This window comes from Haliotis rubra, unplaced genomic scaffold, assembly GCF_003918875.1.
Source record: "Haliotis rubra isolate DU_JTF1 unplaced genomic scaffold, ASM391887v1 Scf300, whole genome shotgun sequence".
Taxonomy (NCBI): domain Eukaryota; kingdom Metazoa; phylum Mollusca; class Gastropoda; order Lepetellida; family Haliotidae; genus Haliotis; species Haliotis rubra.
In genome coordinates, this window is record NW_025766970.1 from 470977 (window position 1) to 495101 (window position 24125).

At 40.2% G+C, this 24125-nt stretch overlaps 1 protein-coding gene across 1 annotated transcript in view; it reads right to left on the reverse strand.

Annotated features, from left to right (window-relative positions):
* The window catches only part of LOC124282667 (glutamate synthase [NADH]-like), a 99082-nt gene that overhangs the window by 14194 nt on the left and 60763 nt on the right, over positions 1–24125 (reverse strand). The window contains 18 exon segments of the mRNA XM_046718692.1: positions 284–444; positions 1131–1302; positions 1421–1555; positions 1826–1936; positions 2239–2452; positions 2795–2887; positions 3479–3642; positions 3970–4104; positions 4214–4364; positions 5501–5682; positions 6087–6206; positions 6629–6783; positions 7067–7178; positions 7473–7677; positions 8362–8498; positions 8864–8959; positions 11365–11409; positions 22822–22902. Of these exon segments, the coding sequence (XP_046574648.1) occupies positions 284–444; positions 1131–1302; positions 1421–1555; positions 1826–1936; positions 2239–2452; positions 2795–2887; positions 3479–3642; positions 3970–4104; positions 4214–4364; positions 5501–5682; positions 6087–6206; positions 6629–6783; positions 7067–7178; positions 7473–7677; positions 8362–8498; positions 8864–8959; positions 11365–11409; positions 22822–22902 (2469 nt within the window).

Genomic DNA, 24125 nt, shown 5'->3' on the forward strand with positions numbered 1-24125 from the left:
ACGAGCCCAGACTTAGGCTGGTTTTATAGTGCTAGCCCACTGAGATACCATGCGGCAGTGAAGCATGAATACCCCACTCAGACACATTATACTGACTCAGAGCCGACCAGTCCTTGTTGTACCCATTAATGCCGGCCAGGCAGGAACCAACAAGTACCATATTTTAACGCTCTTTTGGTATGTGTCGGCGGACTTTTACACCACGGAGGCGGTCCAAATCTGTCATGAAATATACAGTGTTTTGTTTGATGATTAATGATAATTAGACTTGATGAACACCTACCTGTTTGATCTTGGACCTGGCGTTGAACTGTGGGTCCTCGTTGAGGTACCTGTCTGGGTTCTCCCCTCCCTCCCCAGTGTTCGACTTGGCTCCTATTCTGTTCATGGCCATAGCCAGCGTGGTGTGGGCCTCATAGGAGATACTCCCAAAACTCATGGCCCCTAATGTCACAACATTATATTAAATACATTTCAATGAATCCAAGAAAAACACACAGTATTTGGTCAGCTGAAACTCTCATTGCTAAAAGCATTGTTGACACCTAGTAACAACATGAGCTGGATAGATATTCCTGCTAAAAGATTTGGACATATTTTCTATATAGTGAGTGAGTGAGTGAGTGAGGTTGGTTTTATGCCACTTTTAGCAATATTCCAGCAACATCACAGCGCGGGGACACCAGAAATGGGCTTCACACATTGTACCCATGTGGGGAATTGAACCCGGGTCTTCGGCGTGATGAGCCAATGCTTTACCCACTTGGCTACCCCACCGCCCCTTTTCTATATAGAAAAAGTATATGACCGAGTAAATGTGTAAGAATAACACCATCTTGAACTTATTTTCAATAAACATGCTGTCCATGCAAGTGGAGAATAGGTCTTCCAGATTAGTTCATGGCAGGGGACACCTAATTTATTACATATTATTGAATAAAGTCCCAGACATGCACTCTTTAACAGTTTTTATGCGCTGGTCAAATATTGTGATGCACTTAAAACTCAACATTTTATCTACAATTTTGTACAAATACTGACATCATGCATACACAGTAAACAATATGTAACCCAGAAAACGACAAGTTTACCGTATCAACAAAGACAAATAATGATCACAACATGCACACCTGTGCAGAATCTGCGGACGATGAACTTTGCCTCCTCCACTTCAGCAATGTCCAGTGGGTGGTCAGAGAAGACAAAGTCCACTTGCCCACGGAGGGCACACTGCTGGGACGACTTCTTGGATGATTCCACAAAGCGAGCGTAGGCATCCTTGTTATCGGTCTTCACGGCCTCCTGTTACCACAGAACATAATACTTGTCATCTGACTACACAACCTGTGCTACTAGCTGGAGAGTCGGTAGATGAGGACAGTTGATGTGAACATGAAGGGGACAACACCAGCTGACTTACCTGTAGATTGGCAATGGTGAGGGGGTCGTTCATGTGTTTCTCACCCCCATCTCTCCAGTGGTAGAAGCCAGGATCAGCCACGATGATGTTGTCACAGTCTCGAGACTTGTAGGCAACAGAGTGACGGTTCAATAGCTGGAGAACACATGATTGAAAGTTAGATCCACTACCACACAAAACAACATCACATATCTAGGAGAATGCAAGTATATGCTAGAGTAAAAGAGTTTAAAAATATGTACCATTTCTTACTGAATTACATAGTGACTGAGGAACTATAAGTTGTATCAATGAAAAATGGGAGAACATGTACAACCACTCCTAGTTCCAGGCCCTCTCCCTCTCACATCGTTTAACATGAACCTCCTACATTTACAATGGGATCATGACTCAGTGTAACCTTACCTCTGTAGCTAGCACCTTAAAGTTGGCACCCCCAATCCTGGAGGCTGTTCCCTCAAAGCAACGGTCAATGACCTCTTTGTCCAGACCAACTGCCTCAAAGATCTGGGCCCCCTGAAATACAACCATTTGAACCCTCGGTGAGCATTTAGCGTTTAACAACTCTCACAACATAACACTCCATTACTGTTAAGGCAGCTGACCAGGATACAAACCTTGCACTATAGGGGACCACTATATGGGTTGGTACATCTCCAAAAACTGTAAATGAGTATTTGTCTGGGACTTCTTAATAATGTAATAAATTAGGTAGGGCTACTCTGGAAGACCTACGTACCACAATAGAAAATCCATTTAACCACCATCATCTCACTTCCTGCTAATGCATAGACTTAGGGCAGATAACTCTCACATACCTTGTAGCTGTGTAGAGTGGAGATCCCCATCTTGGCCATCACCTTGGAGATGCCCCGAGCACATGCAGCCCGGAAGTTCATGTAGATCTCCTCATCCGCTAGTGGGGGGTCCAGGATGCCCTGTTCCCTCAGCCGCCGCACTGTCTCAAACACCAGGTAGGGGCAGATGGCATCCACACCATAGCCAAGCAGTGTACACAGGTGGTGCACCTCTCTGTGGAGGCAGAACAATGAATGAAGCCCTGCTAACCCTACTTATTAGAACAGTCAAAATTCTCAAATTAACAAAAGTCTTGAATACTTCAAAAACTGAGACTCTCTGATGAGAAGAAACTTTCAGTCACAAACAACACAGTCTGTAACCAGTGAAAAGTGTTTACTCAGCAATGACCACTGGTATACAGCAAGTATTGAAACCTACTTTCCTTTTGAAATATCTACTCTACTTATCTACTACTGTGAAAACATACAATGGGCAGTACTGTCATCATAATAAGTTAAGGAAACTGTTCCAGAGAGTATGTTTTAATAGTTATCTACCCTGACGACCTCTTACCTTGCTTCCCCTGTCTCTACAATAAGTCCAACCTTCATTCGGAGTTTGCGGTCAATCAGGTAGTGATGGACTGCACCCACTGCCAGCAGCGAGCTGCAAGACACAACATACTCCATCACCACACACAGCTTGTTGATACATACCAGTACCAGTTGAACCTACATGGTTTCTAGAGTTTGAGTTGTTTTACATTGGTTAAAATTATTTGAGTATATTTGGTTATAATTCCTGAAGCAATTTTTCAACAAAATTTCTCAATTGATCAGATTGATCATAGGACTCATAGTCTCATAGTTTGTAACATGTTTTATGACACCCACCTACTCTACCTGTAACAAAGTTCATCAGGAGGTTACACATTTCCCCAATCGAAATTCGAAATTCCCAACTTTTGGTTCATTGCTGCTGGATATCGTCTTATTTTCAGTATAGTCCAACTTTTCATAATGAAAACATAACGATTGGGCATGCTGATCCCAATTAAATTTCCAATGCTTAACTTATGTTCAAGTTGGCAACTTTATATTTGAAAAAATAGCACTGCATTCAAATAGTTATGACGAATTTTGATAACCCTTCTTTTGCAGCATCATTTTTTCATGGCCCTCTGCCCTTAATCTCTTGCCCTTTATAATAAATGACCAGTCCCTTTAGTTTTAAGTATCACCATTACCTGACCGGAACAAAGTGGGAGCCCCACCTTTTAGTGCCATTCCTGTCTGACAAAGGACAATGAGCTTGTAGTCGCCGTCTGCTGCTGTGGCTGCCTGCTCACACACTGAATTGAGGGCTGGTAGAAGTCCGTCCGGGCCTGCCTCAACTGGGAACACCATGTCGATCACCTTGGTCTGACACACAAAATTACATGTGAGCATCTGCACAATAAACCATCTATTGCATAAATAGATTGTTTCCAACATTGTGTGACGATCCAGTGCAACTGTTGAATATGATTATTTGATAAATGCATATTGATTTTACCACAATATTGACAAAACTATATGTCTCTTTTGAGATGTTTAATGACCATTGATCACAGATTACTCCACATCAAATTAGTGACTGCTTGTATTCGTGATCAAATCGTCCCATTGTCAACATGAAGGAATGTGCTGTGATACTGCCTGTATATCTTTATACCAGCTCCTGTGACAACACCTGCTCTGGCCCCTTACCTTCCACCCCTTGTGGTTGCAGTTCCTCAGCACCTCCATGTCCCACAGTGAGAGGATGGGCTGCTCCAGCCACAGTCGCTGGCACTGCTCTGCGCTCGGTTCCAGGATGTTCGCCTCCGGACCCACAGGGCATGCCTGCAACAGGTCACAGGTCAAGGTTACTAATGGCAACAGAAGGGTTTATATCAAATAAGTTCAGTAGATTAAATTCTGAAAAAAGATAAAAAACAAAGAGTGAACCTACAAGTGACATGACGATTTTCTCCCTGAAGGGGTCAATGGGAGGGTTGGTGACCTGGGCAAACAGCTGCTTGAAGTACTCAAACACAAGTGGGTTGAAGCGGGACAGGCAAGCCAGGGGAGCATCGTTTCCCATTGAACCAAGAGCTTCTTTCCTGAAGGAGAAGTTTGTGTACAGTCACTCTCCAGTAAAAATAAGTTAGGGAGTTTTGTTCTACTACAGCCACCAGTATTCCAGCTCTACCATGGCAGTCTGCAAAAAGATGTATCTGGACAAAGCAGTGACATACTCTGACAAGTCCCAAAGTGACTCACCTATTATGACCAGCAATAACCTGTTAGACACCTGCTTTAACCTTGGTCCCAATGCAAACTCATACATGACCAATAGGAGATTAACAAGGAGACAAAGTCATCAATATCCCCCGCAATGGCAAAATACTCTTCATGATTATGTCTACGAGTTATGATTATGTCAAATATTTAGGTGTGTATATAGAAAAGTGGAAGGAGAGTATTGAGAGGTTTATAAAGTTCTGCTCCAGCAAGGAGCACTATCACCAATTTCAGTCTAAGTCAAACTTGTTGCCATGGAAATGCCAAAAATATTTTATTCAGAAATCCAAAACTACCAAAAGACACCAGTACACCACCAGACCAATCTATGTGCCAAGTTTGGTGAAGAAATAGTGAACAGTTTTAGAGTTCTGCTCCGGAAAAGAGCACAACCACCAATTTCAGTCAAAGTCGAACTTGTTGCCATGGAAACACCAAAAATATTTTATTCAGAATTCCAAAACTACTAAAAGGCACCAGTACACCACCAGATCCATGTATGTGCCAAGTTTGGTGAAGAAATATTAAACGGTTTTAGAGTTGTGCTCCGGAAAAGACAAATGTGCACGGACGGATGGACGCACGCACGCACGGAAGGAGTCCATTTTAATACCAATAAATAACAATAACAATAAATTGCTTCATTGAAATAAAGTTATGCTGGTGACATAAACTATCTATGTAGGAGCCGCCCATTTTTTCTACCAATTGGCATTTTTACACAAATTTATGTTCATGACATCAAACGAAGTTCCACCAAATTTGACCTGTCTTGGGGAGTCTGTGGGGGCAGAACTGGGGAAAGGCCTTAACTATGGGTAGTGGTCTAGAAGTGTCTATACTAGTTACCCACAGATAGCAAAACATGGATGGTAGAGCAAACAGTGTGTGGTAATAACTAAACTGTCGTACCAAGATGAAGTTAGCACAGCTGCAGCTGCCATAGGACACTTACTTGTCCCTGATCATGGGCAGGACCAACATGTTGAGAGCCTCAATGGTGTAGCCAAACATCGGCAGTCGAGAATCCTCCTCCACACAGCTCCCGCTCCCGCGGCCAAGGTCATGCCGCTCGACCTCAGGGGGGTCAAGGCTGCCTGAGTTGTAAGACCTCTGCAGCTCGGCCATAGATATAGTCTGCAAGGGGAGTGAATAGTGGAATCATTCACAAAGTAACTGCCTTATTGTGGCATATTCTGGATAATGCCAAACTAATAAACCAACTTCAAAGTAATCTTAGACACTGTAAATCTTCATTTCAATAATCAGTATGGTTTGAACTGCACTGAAAAATATTTCAAGACATGTCAGCTCAATCCATGAAGAAAATGCCAACATTTCTCAGGACCAACGGTTGAATGCTGACGAAGATAACAGCAAATCTGAGCACCTAACTCTCAATTTACAGATTCAGACACCAAGGGGAACAAGTCTGCAAACCAAATGGCAGCTTGTGTGACGCTCATCTGCAAACTTTTCCAATTGCAGCTTGTGTGACTGTGCTCATCTTGGACCACCACTTTTCCACAGGTCTCGCTTACCTCGGACAACCACTTGCCCACTGGTCTGATGGAGCAAATCTGTGACTTGAGGACTTCGTCCTTCATGAAGACTTTCTCCTTTGTGTCCACCAGCAACATACGTCCTGGCTTCAGTCGACCCTGGGAAGGAGGAGGATGCTAATCAGAGGAGTCATACAATCCTTGTTGGAAGAAATCACCATCTCATTTGACTGAATACTTATCTCTGGCAATCTGGTCATCTCCAACAAGACCACAAATATGGATCAGATCAAGCCCCAGAAAACCCCATTTTAACAGTTTTCCGAGAAATAATTACAATCTGACCTGTATGCAGCAATACAGGACAGAAATATATTTAAGGAACATATTCAATCAACTTGGACAACCAGCATCAAAGTGTGACTAGTTTGACAAGATAAATCAATGATGAAGCAAGCAGGAGGGAGGGATATCTCAAGGTAAACTATACAGTCGTCTGCTTGCAGGGCAGTCAGTATCACCAAGGAGGCAAAATAAAGCATCCTGCATCTACTCTAGTTCAGAAATTCCTGTCATCTCACCTTCTGAATGACCTCACTTGGCAATCTGTTGGTGACGCCCACCTCACTGGACATGTACATGAAGTTATCTTTAGTCACGTAGAACCGAGATGGACGCAGGCCGTTGCGATCAAGAATGGCTCCAATGTATCGTCCATCAGTGAATGTGAGCAGAGCTGTAGTAGACAAGTCAGAAAACTAAACTACAGCAACTACAGGGAAGTCCAGCAACTACAGTTTGTTCAGATGAAGTGAGTAAACAATCGCTTCTATTTTCATTAGCATTAAAGTGTTTGAGTATGTGTTTACGCTGCTTTTAGCTATATTTGATCAATATAACAGCGAGGGACACCAGAAATGGGCTTCACACATTGTATCCATGTGGGGCATCAGCATTAAAACAAAGCATACGTTAATAGCATTTCTTTGTGAATAATACAATCTTCTAAATATGCCTACCAGGTCCATCCCAGGGTTCCATGGCAAAGGCGCTCCACCTATAGAAAGCCTTCTTGTCCATGCCCATGTTCTTGTCATTCTGCCATGCCTCTGGCACCATGGTCATCACAGCCTGGGGACAAGATTTTGTGTAGAATTCTCCCAGTAAAGATTCACGAAAGTGTACACAATAGAACCAATATGTCACAGTTAATTGAAGTGAAATCAGGTCTTTGAAAACATTTGTCACAAGGCTGTATTCTAAAAACACTTAAAGTTGTGCTTATTCAGTCGATATCATTTAGCAATGAATAGTTTGGAAATCCCTCATCTGTTAAGTTTAGATTAAAACAATATTTTACTCCTGGATGAATCTCCAACAGAGAAATGTTAAACAATGGGAGGACATAGTATGTGGTTTACTGACCTCTGGGAGGGACCTGCCTCCAGCCATGCAGAGAAACTCCAGGACGTTGTCGACACAGCCGGAGTCGGACATGCCCTCCTCCACCACGGGGTAGACCATCTTCAGCTTGTCCCCATACACCTGGCTGTTCATCACCCCCTCCCTGGCCTTCATCAGGTTGACGTTGCCACGCAGGGTGTTGATCTCTCCATTGTGGGCCAGGTATCTGGGCAGGGCAGTGGGACATGTTAGCAACACGACACAGAATATGTCAGGATCATCAACCATTTGCTGGAACAAACTGGCCTTAACTTACCACCACAGTAAGTGGGGGACCCCAACACTGGTCTTAACGTACCACCACAGTAAGTGGGGGACCCAAACACTGGTCTTAACTTACCACCACAGTAAGTGGGGGACCCCAACACTGGTCTTAACTTACCACCACAGTAAGTGGGGGACCCCAACACTGGTCTTAACTTACCACCACAGTAAGTGGGGGACCCCAACACTGGTCTTAACCACTCACAGTAAGTGGGGGACCCCAACACTGGTCTTAACTTACCACCACAGTAAGTGGGGGACCCCAACACTGGTCTTAACTTACCACCACAGTAAGTGGGGGACCCCAACACTGGTCTTAACTTACCACCACAGTAAGTGGGGGACCCCAACACTGGTCTTAACTTACCACCACAGTAAGTGGGGACCCCAACACTGGTCACGCATACCACCACAGTAAGTGGGGGACCCCAACACTGGTCTTAACGTACCACCACAGTAAGTGGGGGACCCCAACACTGGTCTTAACGTACCACCCCAGTAAGTGGGGGACCCCATCACTGGTCTTAACTTACCACCACAGTAAGTGGGTGTCACCAGTACACAGGGTGAGACAGGACATACATACCTCTGTGGGTGTGCCCGCTCCCAGCTGGGGAAGGTGTTGGTGGAGAAGCGACTGTGGATGAGGGCAATGTGGGTCTCGAAGTCGGGGTCTGTCAAGTCGTAGTAGTACTTCCACAGCTGGTCTGTGCTCAGAAGACCCTGGATGTCAGACAAAAAGGAGTCAGCATGGATCACCTCAGTACTGTTCTGTCTACATGAGGTAAACAACTGGACATCACACTGACATCTCCTGCTATTCATGGGACTCTTGGTCCAGTCTACATAACACCTGTACCCAAAATACTCAGACCAGAGTTATACATTCCCAAAGATGGATCAACTCTTTGCTGCATGTGTAAATATTTCAACAACAATGTTTAACAAGAACAAGCAGACAGCGAAATCCTGATAAAATATCAATAGCAACAGCTAGGTATTAGAATAGTTCACCCTTAATGAGAGCATCACCTGTCATCTAAGTGACCACTTCACAAGGGTATATTCAGACACAGTGATCCACTTACCTTGTACACGATGATCTCATGATGGAGGCTGCAGATGTAGAAGCGCCGGGTGGCAGTAGGGATGTGGTGAGATGCGTACTTCCGCAGCAGGTACATCTGCCACAGCAAGGTCAGGCAATACACATCATGTGTGCAACAAACTTCCTTCCTTCAAGTGTGTTCAAAATCTTATTTCCCTTAGGGCATGAGCAAGGAACTCATTTTGTACCATTTCTGTACAACCAACATATTTTTCTGCATGTGTGTGCAACAAAATGTATTCTCTTCCTGTGTGTACAACAAACATATTTATCTATATCTGCTTGTAGCTTGTGTAATACCTTTACTCTCTCCTGCCTACTCTTACACTTCAATCAACCTACTTCTAAATGCATGTGTGGTATCTATCAACATGCATTCATTTCTGTTCCTGGGAGACACAGTACATTTCTCTCCTGACGTGGCACAAAAATCATTATCTAATCCTGAACAAAACAAAATGATGATAGATTTCCAAATGAACCTGAAACCTTTCAATTTGTATTTTTAAAGTGAAACCCAGAAAATAAAGTTCTTTGAACATGATCAGTAAGTTCTAAAATAAAACAGCCATTTTAACATTTATTACAAAATCCATGTTTTTAAAAGTCATAACTGCAATCTAATCTTTTGAAAAGCTATAAGGAAACTTATAAACTTTTAAGCAGAACTTTTATGATTTACTGACTGATTTTGCCAAGAACCCAAATGTAATTGAATGAATGACAAGGTGAAAAATATGAACATTACAACTGGGACAACAACAATAACAACATGTCATGCATGTAATGTACATACACCCATGCACCAACAACCTGTCATTGAATGTGCACACTGGACTTGGTGAATGATTATTATTACACATAAGAAAACACACCAATAAAAATGACACTGCAAATCTGATAGATATATCATAATACACAGCAAAAGCAAAATGAAAAGGGTTAATATCTATCAACTTTCTAATCACTGAAAACTGGTGAGTAAGAGGTCTGTAGGCTTTACGTCTCTTTCAGTAGTGTTCCAATCAGCAGGGCAATCCAATTTACATCTGATACAGGGAATGATACATATAATTTACTAAGACATTCCTGAAACAAGTTCAACTCTGAACTTCACACTATATATGTTAATTGGCTCTATTTGAATGACTAATTCTGCACCACATATCCCCACCAGGGTGACACAGGTGTGAGTGTTCTGGTGAAGAAATATCAAGTTAGTGATTGAGATCTGGAGTAAACCAGCTTCTGATAGACTGACAGTCCAATTGTCCACGCTACATCCAATGGACAATAATCACATTTGTAACTACTGAGAAGTAATAATAATACTAAACACTTTTAAATACTGTAGTAACCTTTTTTCTAAAAAAGACTCTTTCAGGAAATGGCACACTATTGTATTAGTGTAAGAAGTGAAAACGAAAACTAGAATAGACAGGAAACATCTGAAGTACTAATATTTATTTTTACATGCAAATACCAAAATGCTAAAAAGCTGAAGTGAATACTGGATGAAAATGTCAACAAAGAATGCAACACAAAGAGATATTTCCACACACTGACACAAGACGTCCTACATATCGTCCTAGCCTACCTGTGCTGCTTGAGCCTCCTATGTTCCAACACAAGAATAAAACACATCCAAGATGTTTAGTATCAGGGAAAACCTTTTATATTACATCTAAAAAAATATGTTAAGCAAAAATATACAATATTGTCGGACATAGAAATTTCATATGCAAATATTCTGTAAGGAAATGTCAGGTTTCCAATTCCTTTGATTGGAATACAATATGAAACAACTGATTTCTGTTCACATTGAAAGCTCAAATTACAAATGACTAATCTTAAGTACCGGTAACTCCAATTTAGAGTATACAATTTTTTCTGTTGCCTAAATCCAGACATACATGCATGAAAAAGCTCATCCTAAATCTCCATTCAGCTGTTCACACAATCAGTTCACAATTAACTGATAGGCAACTCTTAAAGCTTGTCATCACAAACTCCATGCAATGAAGACCAAAGACTTGGACTGTCAAACATAACGACACTCACACACACATATATTGAGTTGGCACTTTCCTTTGCCAGGAATCATTCAGGTCCGCCACAGTATTGACCTCTGTCAATGTATGGCCCTGCCTTCACTGGGGTGTTTTCTCATGGGCACCTTTTACTGTGAGGATGGATAATATCTCACGATTGCATTATCTCACAGGAAGTTCTGTCAAGTTCATTAACTCAAGTTCACCGGCAGAAACCTCAAAAAGACAGGTACAAGTGGCATGTGGGGCGATAGGGTAGCCTAGTGGTTAAAGCGTTCACTCGTCACGCCGAAGACCCGGGTTCCATTCCCCAAATGTGTGCATTGTGTGAAGCCCATTTCTGATGTCCCCGCCATGATATTGCTGGAATATTGCTAAATACAGTGTAAAACAAACCTCACTCACTCACAGCTGGCATGTTGGAACTCACCTGTCTGTAGAACTCTTCCTGGTTGTCTCCCCCTGTCACAAACACCTGTAATAAAAAGGCAGTAAGGTAATTTTCTCTTCTGTTGGAATGTACAGACAAGTAACCATGGTAACAGATACAGACAAGATCATGCAGACAGATCATCTACGATATGTGTCAAGGATTAAAGCAGCAATGTACACAAATGTTGTGACAAGTATAGATACAAAGTTCAAAAATCACTGCAAATAAATAGGCATTTGGACAAATGTGCTGAGGAGATAACGTCCACATATTTCTGATTTGTTTTGTATTGAAGTTGCTTATTTTGTCTACAAAGTCATGACAACTTACATCCTCAATAACCTATGACCCAATCCACCGAAGAGTGCTGGACAGATGGATGTAACTGTGTGTAAACTGTCAACCAAACTACAGGCACCCAGCCACCTGCACACACAACACCACCATGTAACTGGCATGGTAAAGAAACATTTCTAAAAAGAATTCCAAAAATTGATCACAATACTGTATTCTGGAAAAGTTAGCGGTATTTTGTCCTCCAATCTGATGATGTATCAAGTGTGATATTCAGTGTGAGTTGTGCTGTGCACAAGGTGTTCTTAACACTGCAGTACAGCTTGATTCAGCCGATGGAGCTGATTCAGTACGGCTGAAACAAGGCAATGTGCTGGTGTTCCTAATGCCGAGCTGAGATTATTATATATGTAATAATGATATATGGTGCTGATGTTAGTAGCAAGTAACAAAGTGATGAATGTCATCACTGGAACACAAAGGTTTAATCATGTCAACAGGACTTGGCTAAGAAGCTACCTAAATATAGTCTCCATAAACCGGCCAGTAGAGAATACTAGAAGATTACACATAGCAAAGAGGTATCAAATGAGGGGCAATGGATGGATAAGTCAGAATGGAAGGACCAGGTATAACATGACAATTGCTCCAACACATGGTCACATAACATAAGCCTATGACAATTTGAGGAAATCTTGTCATCACCTCTTGTGGCGCTTGGCCCAATTCAACACTGGCATTTCCTTTGACATCAAGATACACATCTGAGGTTTGGTCATGTTACAGACGTGCTTCATGAGGGAAGTCAGATCTCAATGAGGTCATTACATTCAGGTTATGTTTTGTTGCTGGAGATAATCAATTATGATACCTGTCTTGACAGACGAAACATGGACCAGCATGGTGTGCTATTGACACAACTACAAGCACCAGTAGACGGTCTCTGTAGGACTTCCAGTGGCCCATCCATGGACAATATGCAGCTGCTCTCTAGCAGTCAGTGACATCATTACAGACCCAGCCTACATCTGCCATTCAGCTCAGTCATGTCCAAGCCTATCCATAAAGTTCAGACGCCAACTCACAACATTACACAAGACCACTAGCAATGCTCATAGTTTCCATGCTCTAAACACCAATAGTGTCGGTCTAGAAGTTGGTGATTTGTTACTGGTGGTACAACATGTGGTCACCAAGCATGCAGATTACCTGCATTAAGAGATGACTGTTGGTCAGCAACCTGTACTCTGGGGGCCTGGCACAATCAAACTCTGATTGCCTTAGGTTTCTGATTATTCAAACATGGATTTGTCTTGTTGACCTAGGAAGCCTGGTGCAGTGGCTGATCATTCCTGTTTCAGGCAGAAACATTTTTCAAAGTCTGCAAATCACAGACTGAGTTTAGATGTACCAGTTTGAATTATGCGAGTAGCGCTTAGGCATTCATCTCAGTACAGATGACACATTCCCAGTCTGCTTACAAATACAGCATTAAGACTAGACACCTTGTGTTACTGTGGACAATGAAAGTCAACAATAGTAATGGCTCAGAGATACGGTGACCTTCCACGGAGGTGACATTCTATCCTTGTGAATGGAAGAATAACATTGTCCATACTTTGGGGTGTTAGGTTTGGTTCCCAGAATGAGTAAATAACGTTTTATGCCAAATTTGGCAATATTCCTGCAAAATCATAGTGAGAGTCACCAGAAATGGGCTTCACACATTGATCCCATGTGGGGGGAATCAAACCCGGATCTTCAGGGTAACAAGCAAATGCTTTAACCACTGAGCTACCCACTGCCTAGGTTTTGCTCCTGAAACCACGCTATGTTTGCCAAAAATTATCAAAACTGATCTTCTGAAGACTGAATCATGTAGAGTATATTATAGTTGTGGTGAGGATTTCACAGTTGTCTTCAAGTGATCATGTAGAGTATATTAAAGTTGAGGTGAGGATTTCACAGTCTTCAAGTGATCGTGTAGTGTATATTATAGAGTATTTAGTCTTTGATAGTATATTATAGTTGAGGTGAGGATTTCACAGTCTTCAAGTGATCGTGTAGTGTATATTATAGTTGAGGTGAGGATTTCACAGTCTTCAAGTGATCATGTAGAGTATATTATAGTTGTGGTGAGGATTTCACAGTCTTCAAGTGATCGTGTAGTGTATATTATAGTTGAGGTGAGGATTTCACAGTCTTCAAGTGATCGTGTAGTGTATATTATAGTTGTGGTGAGGATTTCACAGTCTTCAAGTGATCGTGTAGTGTATATTATAGTTGAGGTGAGGATTTCACAGTCTTCAAGTGATCATGTAGTGTATATTATAGTTGTGGTGAGGATTTCACAGTCTTCAAGTGATCATGTAGTGTATATTATAGTTGAGGTGAGGATTTCACAGTCTTCAAGTGATCGTGTAGAGTATATTATAGTTGAGGTGAGGATTTCACAGTCTTCAAGTGATCATGTAGAGTATATTATAGTTGAGATTTTCAGTCTTCAAGTGATCATGTAGTGTATATTATAGTTGAGGTGAGGATTTCAGTCTTCAAGTGATCAGTGTAGTGTATATTATAGTTGTGGTGAGGATTTCACAGTCTTCAAGTGATCATGTAGTGTATATTATAGTTGTGGTGAGGATTTCACAGTCTTCAAGTGATCATGTAGTGTATATTATAGTTGAGGTGAGGATTTCACAGTCTTCAAGTGATGTAGAGTATATTATAGTTGAGGTGAGGATTATACAGTCTTCAAGTGATATGTAGAGTATATTATAGTTGAGGTGAGGATTTCACAGTCTTCAAGTGATCATGTAGTGTATATTATAGTTGAGGTGAGGATTTCACAGTCTTCAAGTGATCATGTAGTGTATATTATAGTTGAGGTGAGGATTTCACAGTCTTCAAGTGATCATGTAGTGTATATTATAGTTGAGGTGAGGATTTCACAGTCTTCAAGTGATCGTGTAGAGTATATTATAGTTGAGGTGATGATTTCACAGTCTTCAAGTGATCGTGTGTAGTGTATATTATAGTTGAGGTGAGGATTTCACAGTCTTCAAGTGATCATGTAGTGTATATTATAGTTGTGGTGAGGATTTCACAGTCTTCAAGTGATCATGTAGAGTATATTATAGTTGTGGTGAGGATTTCACAGTCTTCAAGTGATCATGTAGTGTATATTATAGTTGAGGTGAGGATTTCACAGTCTTCAAGTGATCGTGTAGTGTATATTATAGTTGAGGTGAGGATTTCACAGTCTTCAAGTGATCATGTAGTGTATATTATAGTTGAGGTGAGGATTTCACAGTCTTCAAGTGATCATGTAGTGTATATTATAGTTGAGGTGAGGATTTCACAGTCTTCAAGTGATCATGTAGAGTATATTATAGTTGAGGTGAGATTTCACAGTCTTCAAGTGATCATGTAGTGTATATTATAGTTGAGGTGAGGATTTCACAGTCTTCAAGTGATCATGTAGTGTATATTATAGTTGAGGTGAGGATTTCACAGTCTTCAAGTGATCATGTAGTGTATATTATAGTTGAGGTGAGGATTTCACAGTCTTCAAGTGATCATGTAGTGTATATTATAGTTGAGGTGAGGATTTCACAGTCTTCAAGTGATCAAGTGTATATTATAGTTGAGGTGAGGATTTCACAGTCTTCAAGTGATCATGTAGAGTATATTATAGTTGAGGTGAGGATTTCACAGTCTTCAAGTGATCATGTAGTGTATATTATAGTTGAGGTGAGGATTTCACAGTCTTCAAGTGATCATGTGTAGTGTATATTATAGTTGAGGTGAGGATTTCACAGTCTTCAAGTGATCATGTAGTGTATATTATAGTTGAGGTGAGGATTTCACAGTCTTCAAGTGATCATGTAGTGTATATTATAGTTGAGGTGAGGATTTCACAGTCTTCAAGTGATCAAGTGTAGTGTATATTATAGTTGAGGTGAGGATTTCACAGTCTTCAAGTGATCATGTAGTGTATATTATAGTTGAGGTGAGGATTTCACAGTCTTCAAGTGATCGTGTAGTGTATATTATAGTTGAGGTGAGGATTTCACAGTCTTCAAGTGATCATGTAGTGTATATTATAGTTGAGGTGAGGATTTCACAGTCTTCAAGTGATCATGTAGTGTATATTATAGTTGAGGTGAGGATTTCACAGTCTTCAAGTGATCATGTAGTGTATATTATAGTTGAGGTGAGGATTTCACAGTCTTCAAGTGATCATGTAGAGTATATTATAGTTGTGGTGAGGATTTCACAGTCTTCAAGTGATCATGTAGTGTATATTATAGTTGAGGTGAGGATTTCACAGTCTTCAAGTGATCATGTGTAGTGTATATTATAGTTGTGGTGAGGATTTCACAGTCTTCAAGTGATCATGTAGTGTATATTATAGTTGAGGTGAGGATTTCACAGTCTTCAAGTGATGGAGTGTAGTGTATATTATAGTTGAGGTGAGGATTTCACAGTCTTCAAGTGATCATGTAGTGTATATTATAGTTGAGGTGAGGATTTCACAGTCTTCAAGTGATCATGTAGAGTATATTATAGTTGAGGTGAGGATTTCACAGTCTTCAAGTGATCATGTAGAGTATATTATAGTTGAGGTGAGGATTTCACAGTCTTCAAGTGATCATGTAGAGTATATTATAGTTGAGGTGAGGATTTCACAGTCTTCAAGTGATCATGTAGTGTATATTATAGTTGAGGTGAGGATTTCACAGTCTTCAAGTGATCGTGTAGTGTATATTATAGTTGAGGTGAGGATTTCACAGTCTTCAAGTGATCATGTAGAGTATATTATAGTTGAGGTGAGGATTTCACAGTCTTCAAGTGATCATGTAGAGTATATTATAGTTGAGGTGAGGATTTCACAGTCTTCAAGTGATCATGTAGAGTATATTATAGTTGAGGTGAGGATTTCACAGTCTTCAAGTGATCATGTAGTGTATATTATAGTTGAGGTGAGGATTTCACAGTCTTCAAGTGATCATGTAGTGTATATTATAGTTGAGGTGAGGATTTCACAGTCTTCAAGTGATCATGTAGTGTATATTATAGTTGAGGTGAGGATTTCACAGTCTTCAAGTGATCATGTAGAGTATATTATAGTTGAGGTGAGGATTTCACAGTCTTCAAGTGATCATGTAGAGTATATTATAGTTGAGGTGAGGATTTCACAGTCTTCAAGTGATCATGTAGAGTATATTATAGTTGAGGTGAGGATTTCACAGTCTTCAAGTGATCATGTAGAGTATATTATAGTTGAGGTGAGGATTTCACAGTCTTCAAGTGATGGAGTGTAGTGTATATTATAGTTGAGGTGAGGATTTCACAGTCTTCAAGTGATCATGTAGTGTATATTATAGTTGTGGTGAGGATTTCACAGTCTTCAAGTGATCGTGTAGAGTATATTATAGTTGAGGTGAGGATTTCACAGTCTTCAAGTGATCATGTAGTGTATATTATAGTTGAGGTGAGGATTTCACAGTCTTCAAGTGATCATGTAGAGTATATTATAGTTGAGGTGAGGATTTCACAGTCTTCAAGTGATCGTGTAGTGTATATTATAGTTGTGGTGAGGATTTCACAGTCTTCAAGTGATCATGTAGTGTATATTATAGTTGAGGTGAGGATTTCACAGTCTTCAAGTGATCATGTAGTGTATATTATAGTTGAGGTGAGGATTTCACAGTCTTCAAGTGATCATGTAGAGTATATTATAGTTGAGGGTGAGGATTTCACAGTCTTCAAGTGATCGTGTAGTGTATATTATAGTTGTGGTGAGGATTTCACAGTCTTCAAGTGATCATGTAGAGTATATTATAGTTGAGGTGAGGATTTCACAGTCTTCAAGTGATCATGTAGTGTATATTATAGTTGAGGTGAGGATTTCACAGTCTTCAAGTGATCATGTAGTGTATATTATAGTTGAGGTGAGGATTTCACAGTCTTCAAGTGATCATGTAGTGTATATTATAGTTGAGGTGAGGATTTCACAGTCTTCAAGTGATCGTGTAGTGTATATTATAGTTGAGGTGAGGATTTCACAGTCTTCAAGTGATCATGTAGAGTATATTATAGTTGTGGTGAGGATTTCAGATGCAATTCCTATTTATGTTTCCTCCAAAACGTATGTCCAAAATAGGACATTTGATTTTATACCAGGGATGTTTTGGCCTGCATGCTGGGGTGCCTGACATCTTATATTTCATGCTTTTCAAATTCACCAAAGATACATAATGTGAATGTAGTGAATGCATTCTACATGATCCTGCAGCATATTTTCCCCTAAAGTACTGAGTTGTAGAGATATGACATTAACTGTATTGGTTGCCAGGCCATATCTCACATCACTCAGAGTGATAATGGTTGTTACAACAGGGACTCTTTCAATATGCTTTTCCCGGTTTAAATGTGATTGGGTCATATGATATTGAGTTATATGATTTAGCAGGGTGTCAGATAACTTATCCTCATTTATTGTAATCATACAATCACAGAGCAAAAACCATTAACTACATTCTCTGTAGATGAAAGTCAATTGCCAGTCATTGAAATACAAAATTCTTACATCAAACTTTTCACTGAGATAATGAATGTTTAAACAAAAAACTATGATAGAAACTTAAAAAAATATTTCCTAACTTGACACCCTGGTATCATTACTGTACAGATCATTGTCTGATATAATCAGAAGCAACTATAAAGGTGTTTTATTTAGTTTCAATTAATTTAAATTTTCTTGTTGTAGCTGCTGAAAGGGAAGAAATGACACAACAAATGAAATATTTTGTTGTACAAATGGGGATACTAACAAACCTAGCACACACCAGAATTGATCTCTGACAGGAGCTCAATTCTCACTTAGATTCTCGTAGCCATGGCTTCGAAAGTGATCAGTGAAAACGGCAAGTCAGCAAAACTGAAAAATATGTGAAATTACGCACAAGAGCGGAAACATTTACAGCTCAATCATGGAAAGCAATGAGGATCTAATATTAGAAACACAAACATGACTAATGCTTAAATACCTGCAATAGAAGTGGTTAACATGACAAGGCTAGCAGTGTTGATGATATATATGATGGTGACTGCAACAGCAGAGAAAATATACAATATTGGCACAAGAATATATTCCTAAGGTAAAAATACTATAATCTCCATTAAACTAGCATATGTAAAAAATATTATTTCCAATAAATTTGACATTTTGATCAGTTAGTATATCTCACATATTGCATTTCTGCTAACTGTTCTCAATGTTGTTTGGAATGAAAATTTAGAACTTGTATCTTTCATGCACCTGGCCTCGTAATATCTCACCCAAACACAACCCATTCATAAATGACCATCCAAGAAGCATGTCACTCTCTTGGCAAGCCGGATGCTATCCCCAAATCTCTTCTGAACATAAAACTGGCTTGAAATATGAGGTTGGTTCAGCTAAGTGTGCATAGAACTTATCCCACAGCTCAGATATGGGCACAAAGTTCCAGACAATTAGAACCATGTGACATACACAAGGAGGCTGACATTGAATGTGCTCAATCTCCCCAAAGGTCATCTAAGAGCCCTTGAACCAAATTATATCTATGGTAGCTTGAATATTCGGCAGTGAACATAGAAGTGGAAAGGTCTGGACATTATCTGCACTGCTCAGTTACAGTTGCTCACCTTTAAATGAAATGAAGCAAGGCAACACAATTAAACAGTTGTGTATTAAGTACCTGCATTAACCGGAGTTTTGACAGACTGGCTGTCAAGTGTCATACTCCAGGGCCTATGGTATTGAAGGGTTATGGTCTCTGCTGGGCCTAAACCAAAGAGCCAAACAGTTTCAGACCTTGGAAATTGTAGTCCAACACACATCTTAAGTATTAGGACAATCTCCAACAGCAACCTTGCATGGTGGCTGAAGGGATGTAGTTGGTACATGAAGCCATGGTGGATGCTAGAGCTCTCCAGAACTCATCCAGAAAGAGAGTGTGGTTTTGAAGACCCCTGTGGTAATTGCTGTGAGCATGATATATATGATGGTGACTGCAATAGCAGAGAAAAAATACAATATTGATACACACTAACAGTCTCTTCTGTGTGCTGCTCCAGTTCTGAGTAGCCTAATACTTTTGTCATGTTATCCCTCTCAAATTCAACCTAGTTCTCATCCAGTGCATGAATAACTTGACAGGCTCAGTCATCAAAAACTGTACTATCACATTCAGATTAAGATCTGTGGTATGAACTTCTTCAACTGATCAACTACCTTTGAGGATCTTCGCAGATATTGGATAGTGAATGGAGTGTCCACTCCATGGGCAACAGAAGGTCAGAGACTGAGATGAAGACTGCACTGATAGCCGCTGGAATGACGTCCTGGTGTTGTGCTCCTAACTGAATGGTTGCAGAAGACAGAAGCAGGGACAGAATTGTAATTCGTGAGAACTTGAATTGATAATAGGAGTCCTAATATCTCCAGCCACTACGAGAGGGTAAGGGATCTTTTTCTGGATTTTGGCCAGCCTGACATGTGTGACAAAGATCCTGCCTTGACACAGTCTCAAAATCCTCCGATGAACTGGAGTAATGATCATGTCTGTGTCAGCTGGTTGCATAGTACTGTTCGACATGCATAGGCTTGAAGGCAGTCGTCAATGTTAGCTTTGAAGACAATCCCCCCAGCAATGCTCCAAATGTGTTGGGACTTTACAAGCAATGAGCAGCAGGAAAAGAAACCAAGTCTTTTGTCTACTGGAGAATAATGACAATAATAATCCCAGTTGCATCAACCCAAAGTGGGGTTAATTGTGAGGAGTCTTAAGATCTCCAGCCACTATCCGGGAGTGAGAGGGATCTTCTGTATCTTGTCCTACATGACAGGTATGACAAAGATCCCATCTTAGCATGAGTCTAAGACTCCTCGATGAATTGGAGATAAGTAACGGGGACATAAGTAATGATCATGTCAGTGTCAGCTTGTTGCATATTCTTGTCAATGTTAGCTTTGAAGACAATCACCGTGTGATAGGTGTTGTTCTGTGGTCCAAAGTATTGGGACTCGAGAAGTGGGGTTAACTGGCACAGAGGCTCGACTGTGGAGCTGAATCATCCAATCATCCGCCTCTATTTGATCATATTGCTGGAGTTAACTTTCCTCATGACTGTGGCTGACGTCTTGTTAACAACTGTCCTTTAAAACCATGAAAGGAATTCTTCCAGGACTGATTGGCCAAAGGGTTGTTGAATTTGAACAATAACTCTGCCTCTCAACATTTTGCATTACTGCAACATAAAAGCTTATCGCTTCTGAGAAAGCTTTAGGTAGCCTCAATTTGTCAGCTATCCAAGATTGTATGATGGATTGCTCCACATCAACTGACTCTTTAGTTGACACTGCTGATGTAGAAGCACAGAATTCTGAGGATGGCTGAGGTAACAGACACTGTGGTGATGTAGGACAAGGATCTAAATAAGCTGAGGTCAGTACTGGACATGGAGCTTGAGATGATTAATCATTATCTGTGTAGGAGTGTCTCTTTTCAGTTTGCCATGGGTGTAGGAGTGTCTCTTTTCAGTTTGCCCTGGGATTTTTCCTCCCACCATCATTGGTTGTCAATCCAAAAGTTATTGTAGCTTTCCCATCCTTATGAGGTAGCCATACACAGCTGGGTGGACTGGGACACATAGTCACATTACTTTGTGTAAGTTTAATGCACGTTGATGTACCCGCAACTAGGTGTTTGCACATATTCATGTGGCCACCTTCTGGTTATTTACCAACGGATTCGAGGGTTCTTTTAAATACACAGGATTGTGTACTGTACAACACTGAAAGAGTCTGCACACAAAGTTGGCTTCAAGGTTTTTACACCCAGTCACAGGTGGGCTCAATCCTGGCACCTCAAGCTCGCTGGATTACTAGCCTGGAGCCTTAACACAGCTTGCCCACAATGCTCCCCACGCTATCAATCCATGTATTTTAAAGACAGCACTGACAGTAGAACGTTTCTGATTGGCAACGTATTGGTTATCTTGGGAGTAGAGAAAGATAGGGACGGTGATTCCATCTGACTGATACTAGTATTCAAACTTTCGTTGCTGACATTTCTGGAGATACACTTGGAAGAATTGTCAAATTCTTTCTCTGAAAAATATGTGTCCTCCGTATCGATAAGTAAAAGAATGTTTGGATTGGGACAAGCCCATTTGCCTGAGTGTGCTGTATGCTTGAAGGTTTGGATTGGGTTGTGTTTAGGTGAGGAGATATGAGTCCAGGAACATAGAGGGTACTCATTCTAAATTTCTTTTCTGAGCAGCATCAAGAACACATAACAGAGATGCAATATATGACATAGAATAACTCTAAAAATAAAACTTTATAAACATTAACAACTTGATCACCCCATTATATCAAGATTGTTAAGCAACTTCTGTACTATGTTGTCAAAGAACCTAAATATATTGAAACATATGTTTTTTTGTAAATTAGACTTAAGAGATATGTCAGTGATGAAGGAAGCAACATAGGTGTTACCTACACAGGCAGGAAGGTTGGGTTCTGTTAGAAGCAGGGTAAACATATATATACATGGCAGTTTGTTGGAACCTTGATCTTGACGGAAGTAATTACTAAACTTTGCAACCGAAGTTATGATAGCTGCCTGATGTCACTGACACATTTCTCCATCATGGCTTTAACTTTAAAAAAAACCTGCTTTAATTTATAAATATCTCACAAATGGGTTACGTTTTTGAGGGAGATCTAAAGAACAGTGTGCATCAAGTTAGATAAAATATTATAATTACACAGAGTAGAGATTAGATATTCACCCAGAAGTTCTAGTCACGTGCAGATAGCCAACAATCACAAAATAGGAGTCCGAGGTGTGCATGTATTGCATGTGCAAGTTTGAAGCAAGGTGGTATTTCACCTTTTCGAATAATAATGAATATATTAATCAACCTGTTGCAGCATATCTTTGTTTAGGTCTCCTCAAACAGCTTTTCTTAAATGGAATGGATATTTCTGATAAAATACAAACTCACCGTGTGACCCTCTCCCCAACCCATCTTAACAAGGTGATACACAAAGCCCAAACCCGAGACACAGATACCACAATCACAAAACGGACGACTTACCTGTCGAATAACTGGTTCCATCGTGCGAGCAACGCGACCAATAGAAGAAGTGTCCACCGGCACTGTCCTCCATGCCAGAATCTAGAAGCAGATATCAGTCATATAACAGAAGCAAAACATATAGAAATATTAATTTCATTTTACACCTCACAAGTGTAAATGTACATTTCAGTCCTTGTAAATTGTATTGAATAGCTCTAGGGCATGTCAGTGCTGATTGGTCAAATGAAGGGATATAAAGTGCAACTTTGACTAAACACAAGAAATGTTGTTGTTTATGAGTTTGTATTTGTTTCTCATTGTTTGGGATGGTATCAATGGACTGAGTGAGTTAACAGTAATTCAGTATTAAGATTACCAACACAAGTACAGGGCCTAGATTTTTGAAGCTCTTAGAGCTAAGATAGTCGTAAGTTAATGTTAATTTATGGCACTTACGACCATCTTAACACAAGGAGAGGTCTAGGTTTCTAAGACATTTTCTTTGAGATAATTACAATCAGATTTATGTATTTTTCCAAAGGAAGTGATTGAACAATATATTCAAAATTGTTTTGCCATTATGTCCAGCTATTTACTTCCTGACAAAGCCATGTATGTCCCTCCTGGACTGAGATCCCTACCATCTCCTTCAAGCAGATTGCCCAGCGGGCACACAACGTTGAATTTTGGTTGTTTGGTTGATCAACCTTTCATAAACGTTGATTCAACGTTTATCATGCGACCAATGAAAGTTAGTCAAGATTCGTTTAGTTGTCAACGTTGTTTCAACGTAAGGAACCAACAAAATGTCAACTAATTGTTTCCTTTGCAAATTTGATACATAATTCATATTGGTAATAGGTATCCAACTTAGCAACTATCATTTTGAACATTAATTTCATAAAAGATCAAGATCGAAGCTAGTGACACATATAATCTTATGTATTGTTTGATCGTGCATCGATCAACGGACGGAAATATTACGTAAATCGCAATTGAAAATGAAAACATCAATGATTTTAGGTATAAAGTCATCAGTTATCCTAATTGCATTACAATTGATATTTTCCCTACAAAACTGTCAAAATTGTATAATTCCCGACAATAATTTGCTTTCAAACACATGCCAGATCGCTTCGTTTGGCCATATCCGGACATGCGATTAATTATTATCGGCAGCGCATAAAGGCAGCTGATCGTTGTCAGTTTACTTTGGCGAAGTTCAACGCTAATATCGTTCTATTTTCAACATCTTCACGGCATGCTGGTGTTTATTTGGTAAGTATGTCCTTCATGTATAATGGCGTAGGAATGTTGTTTAA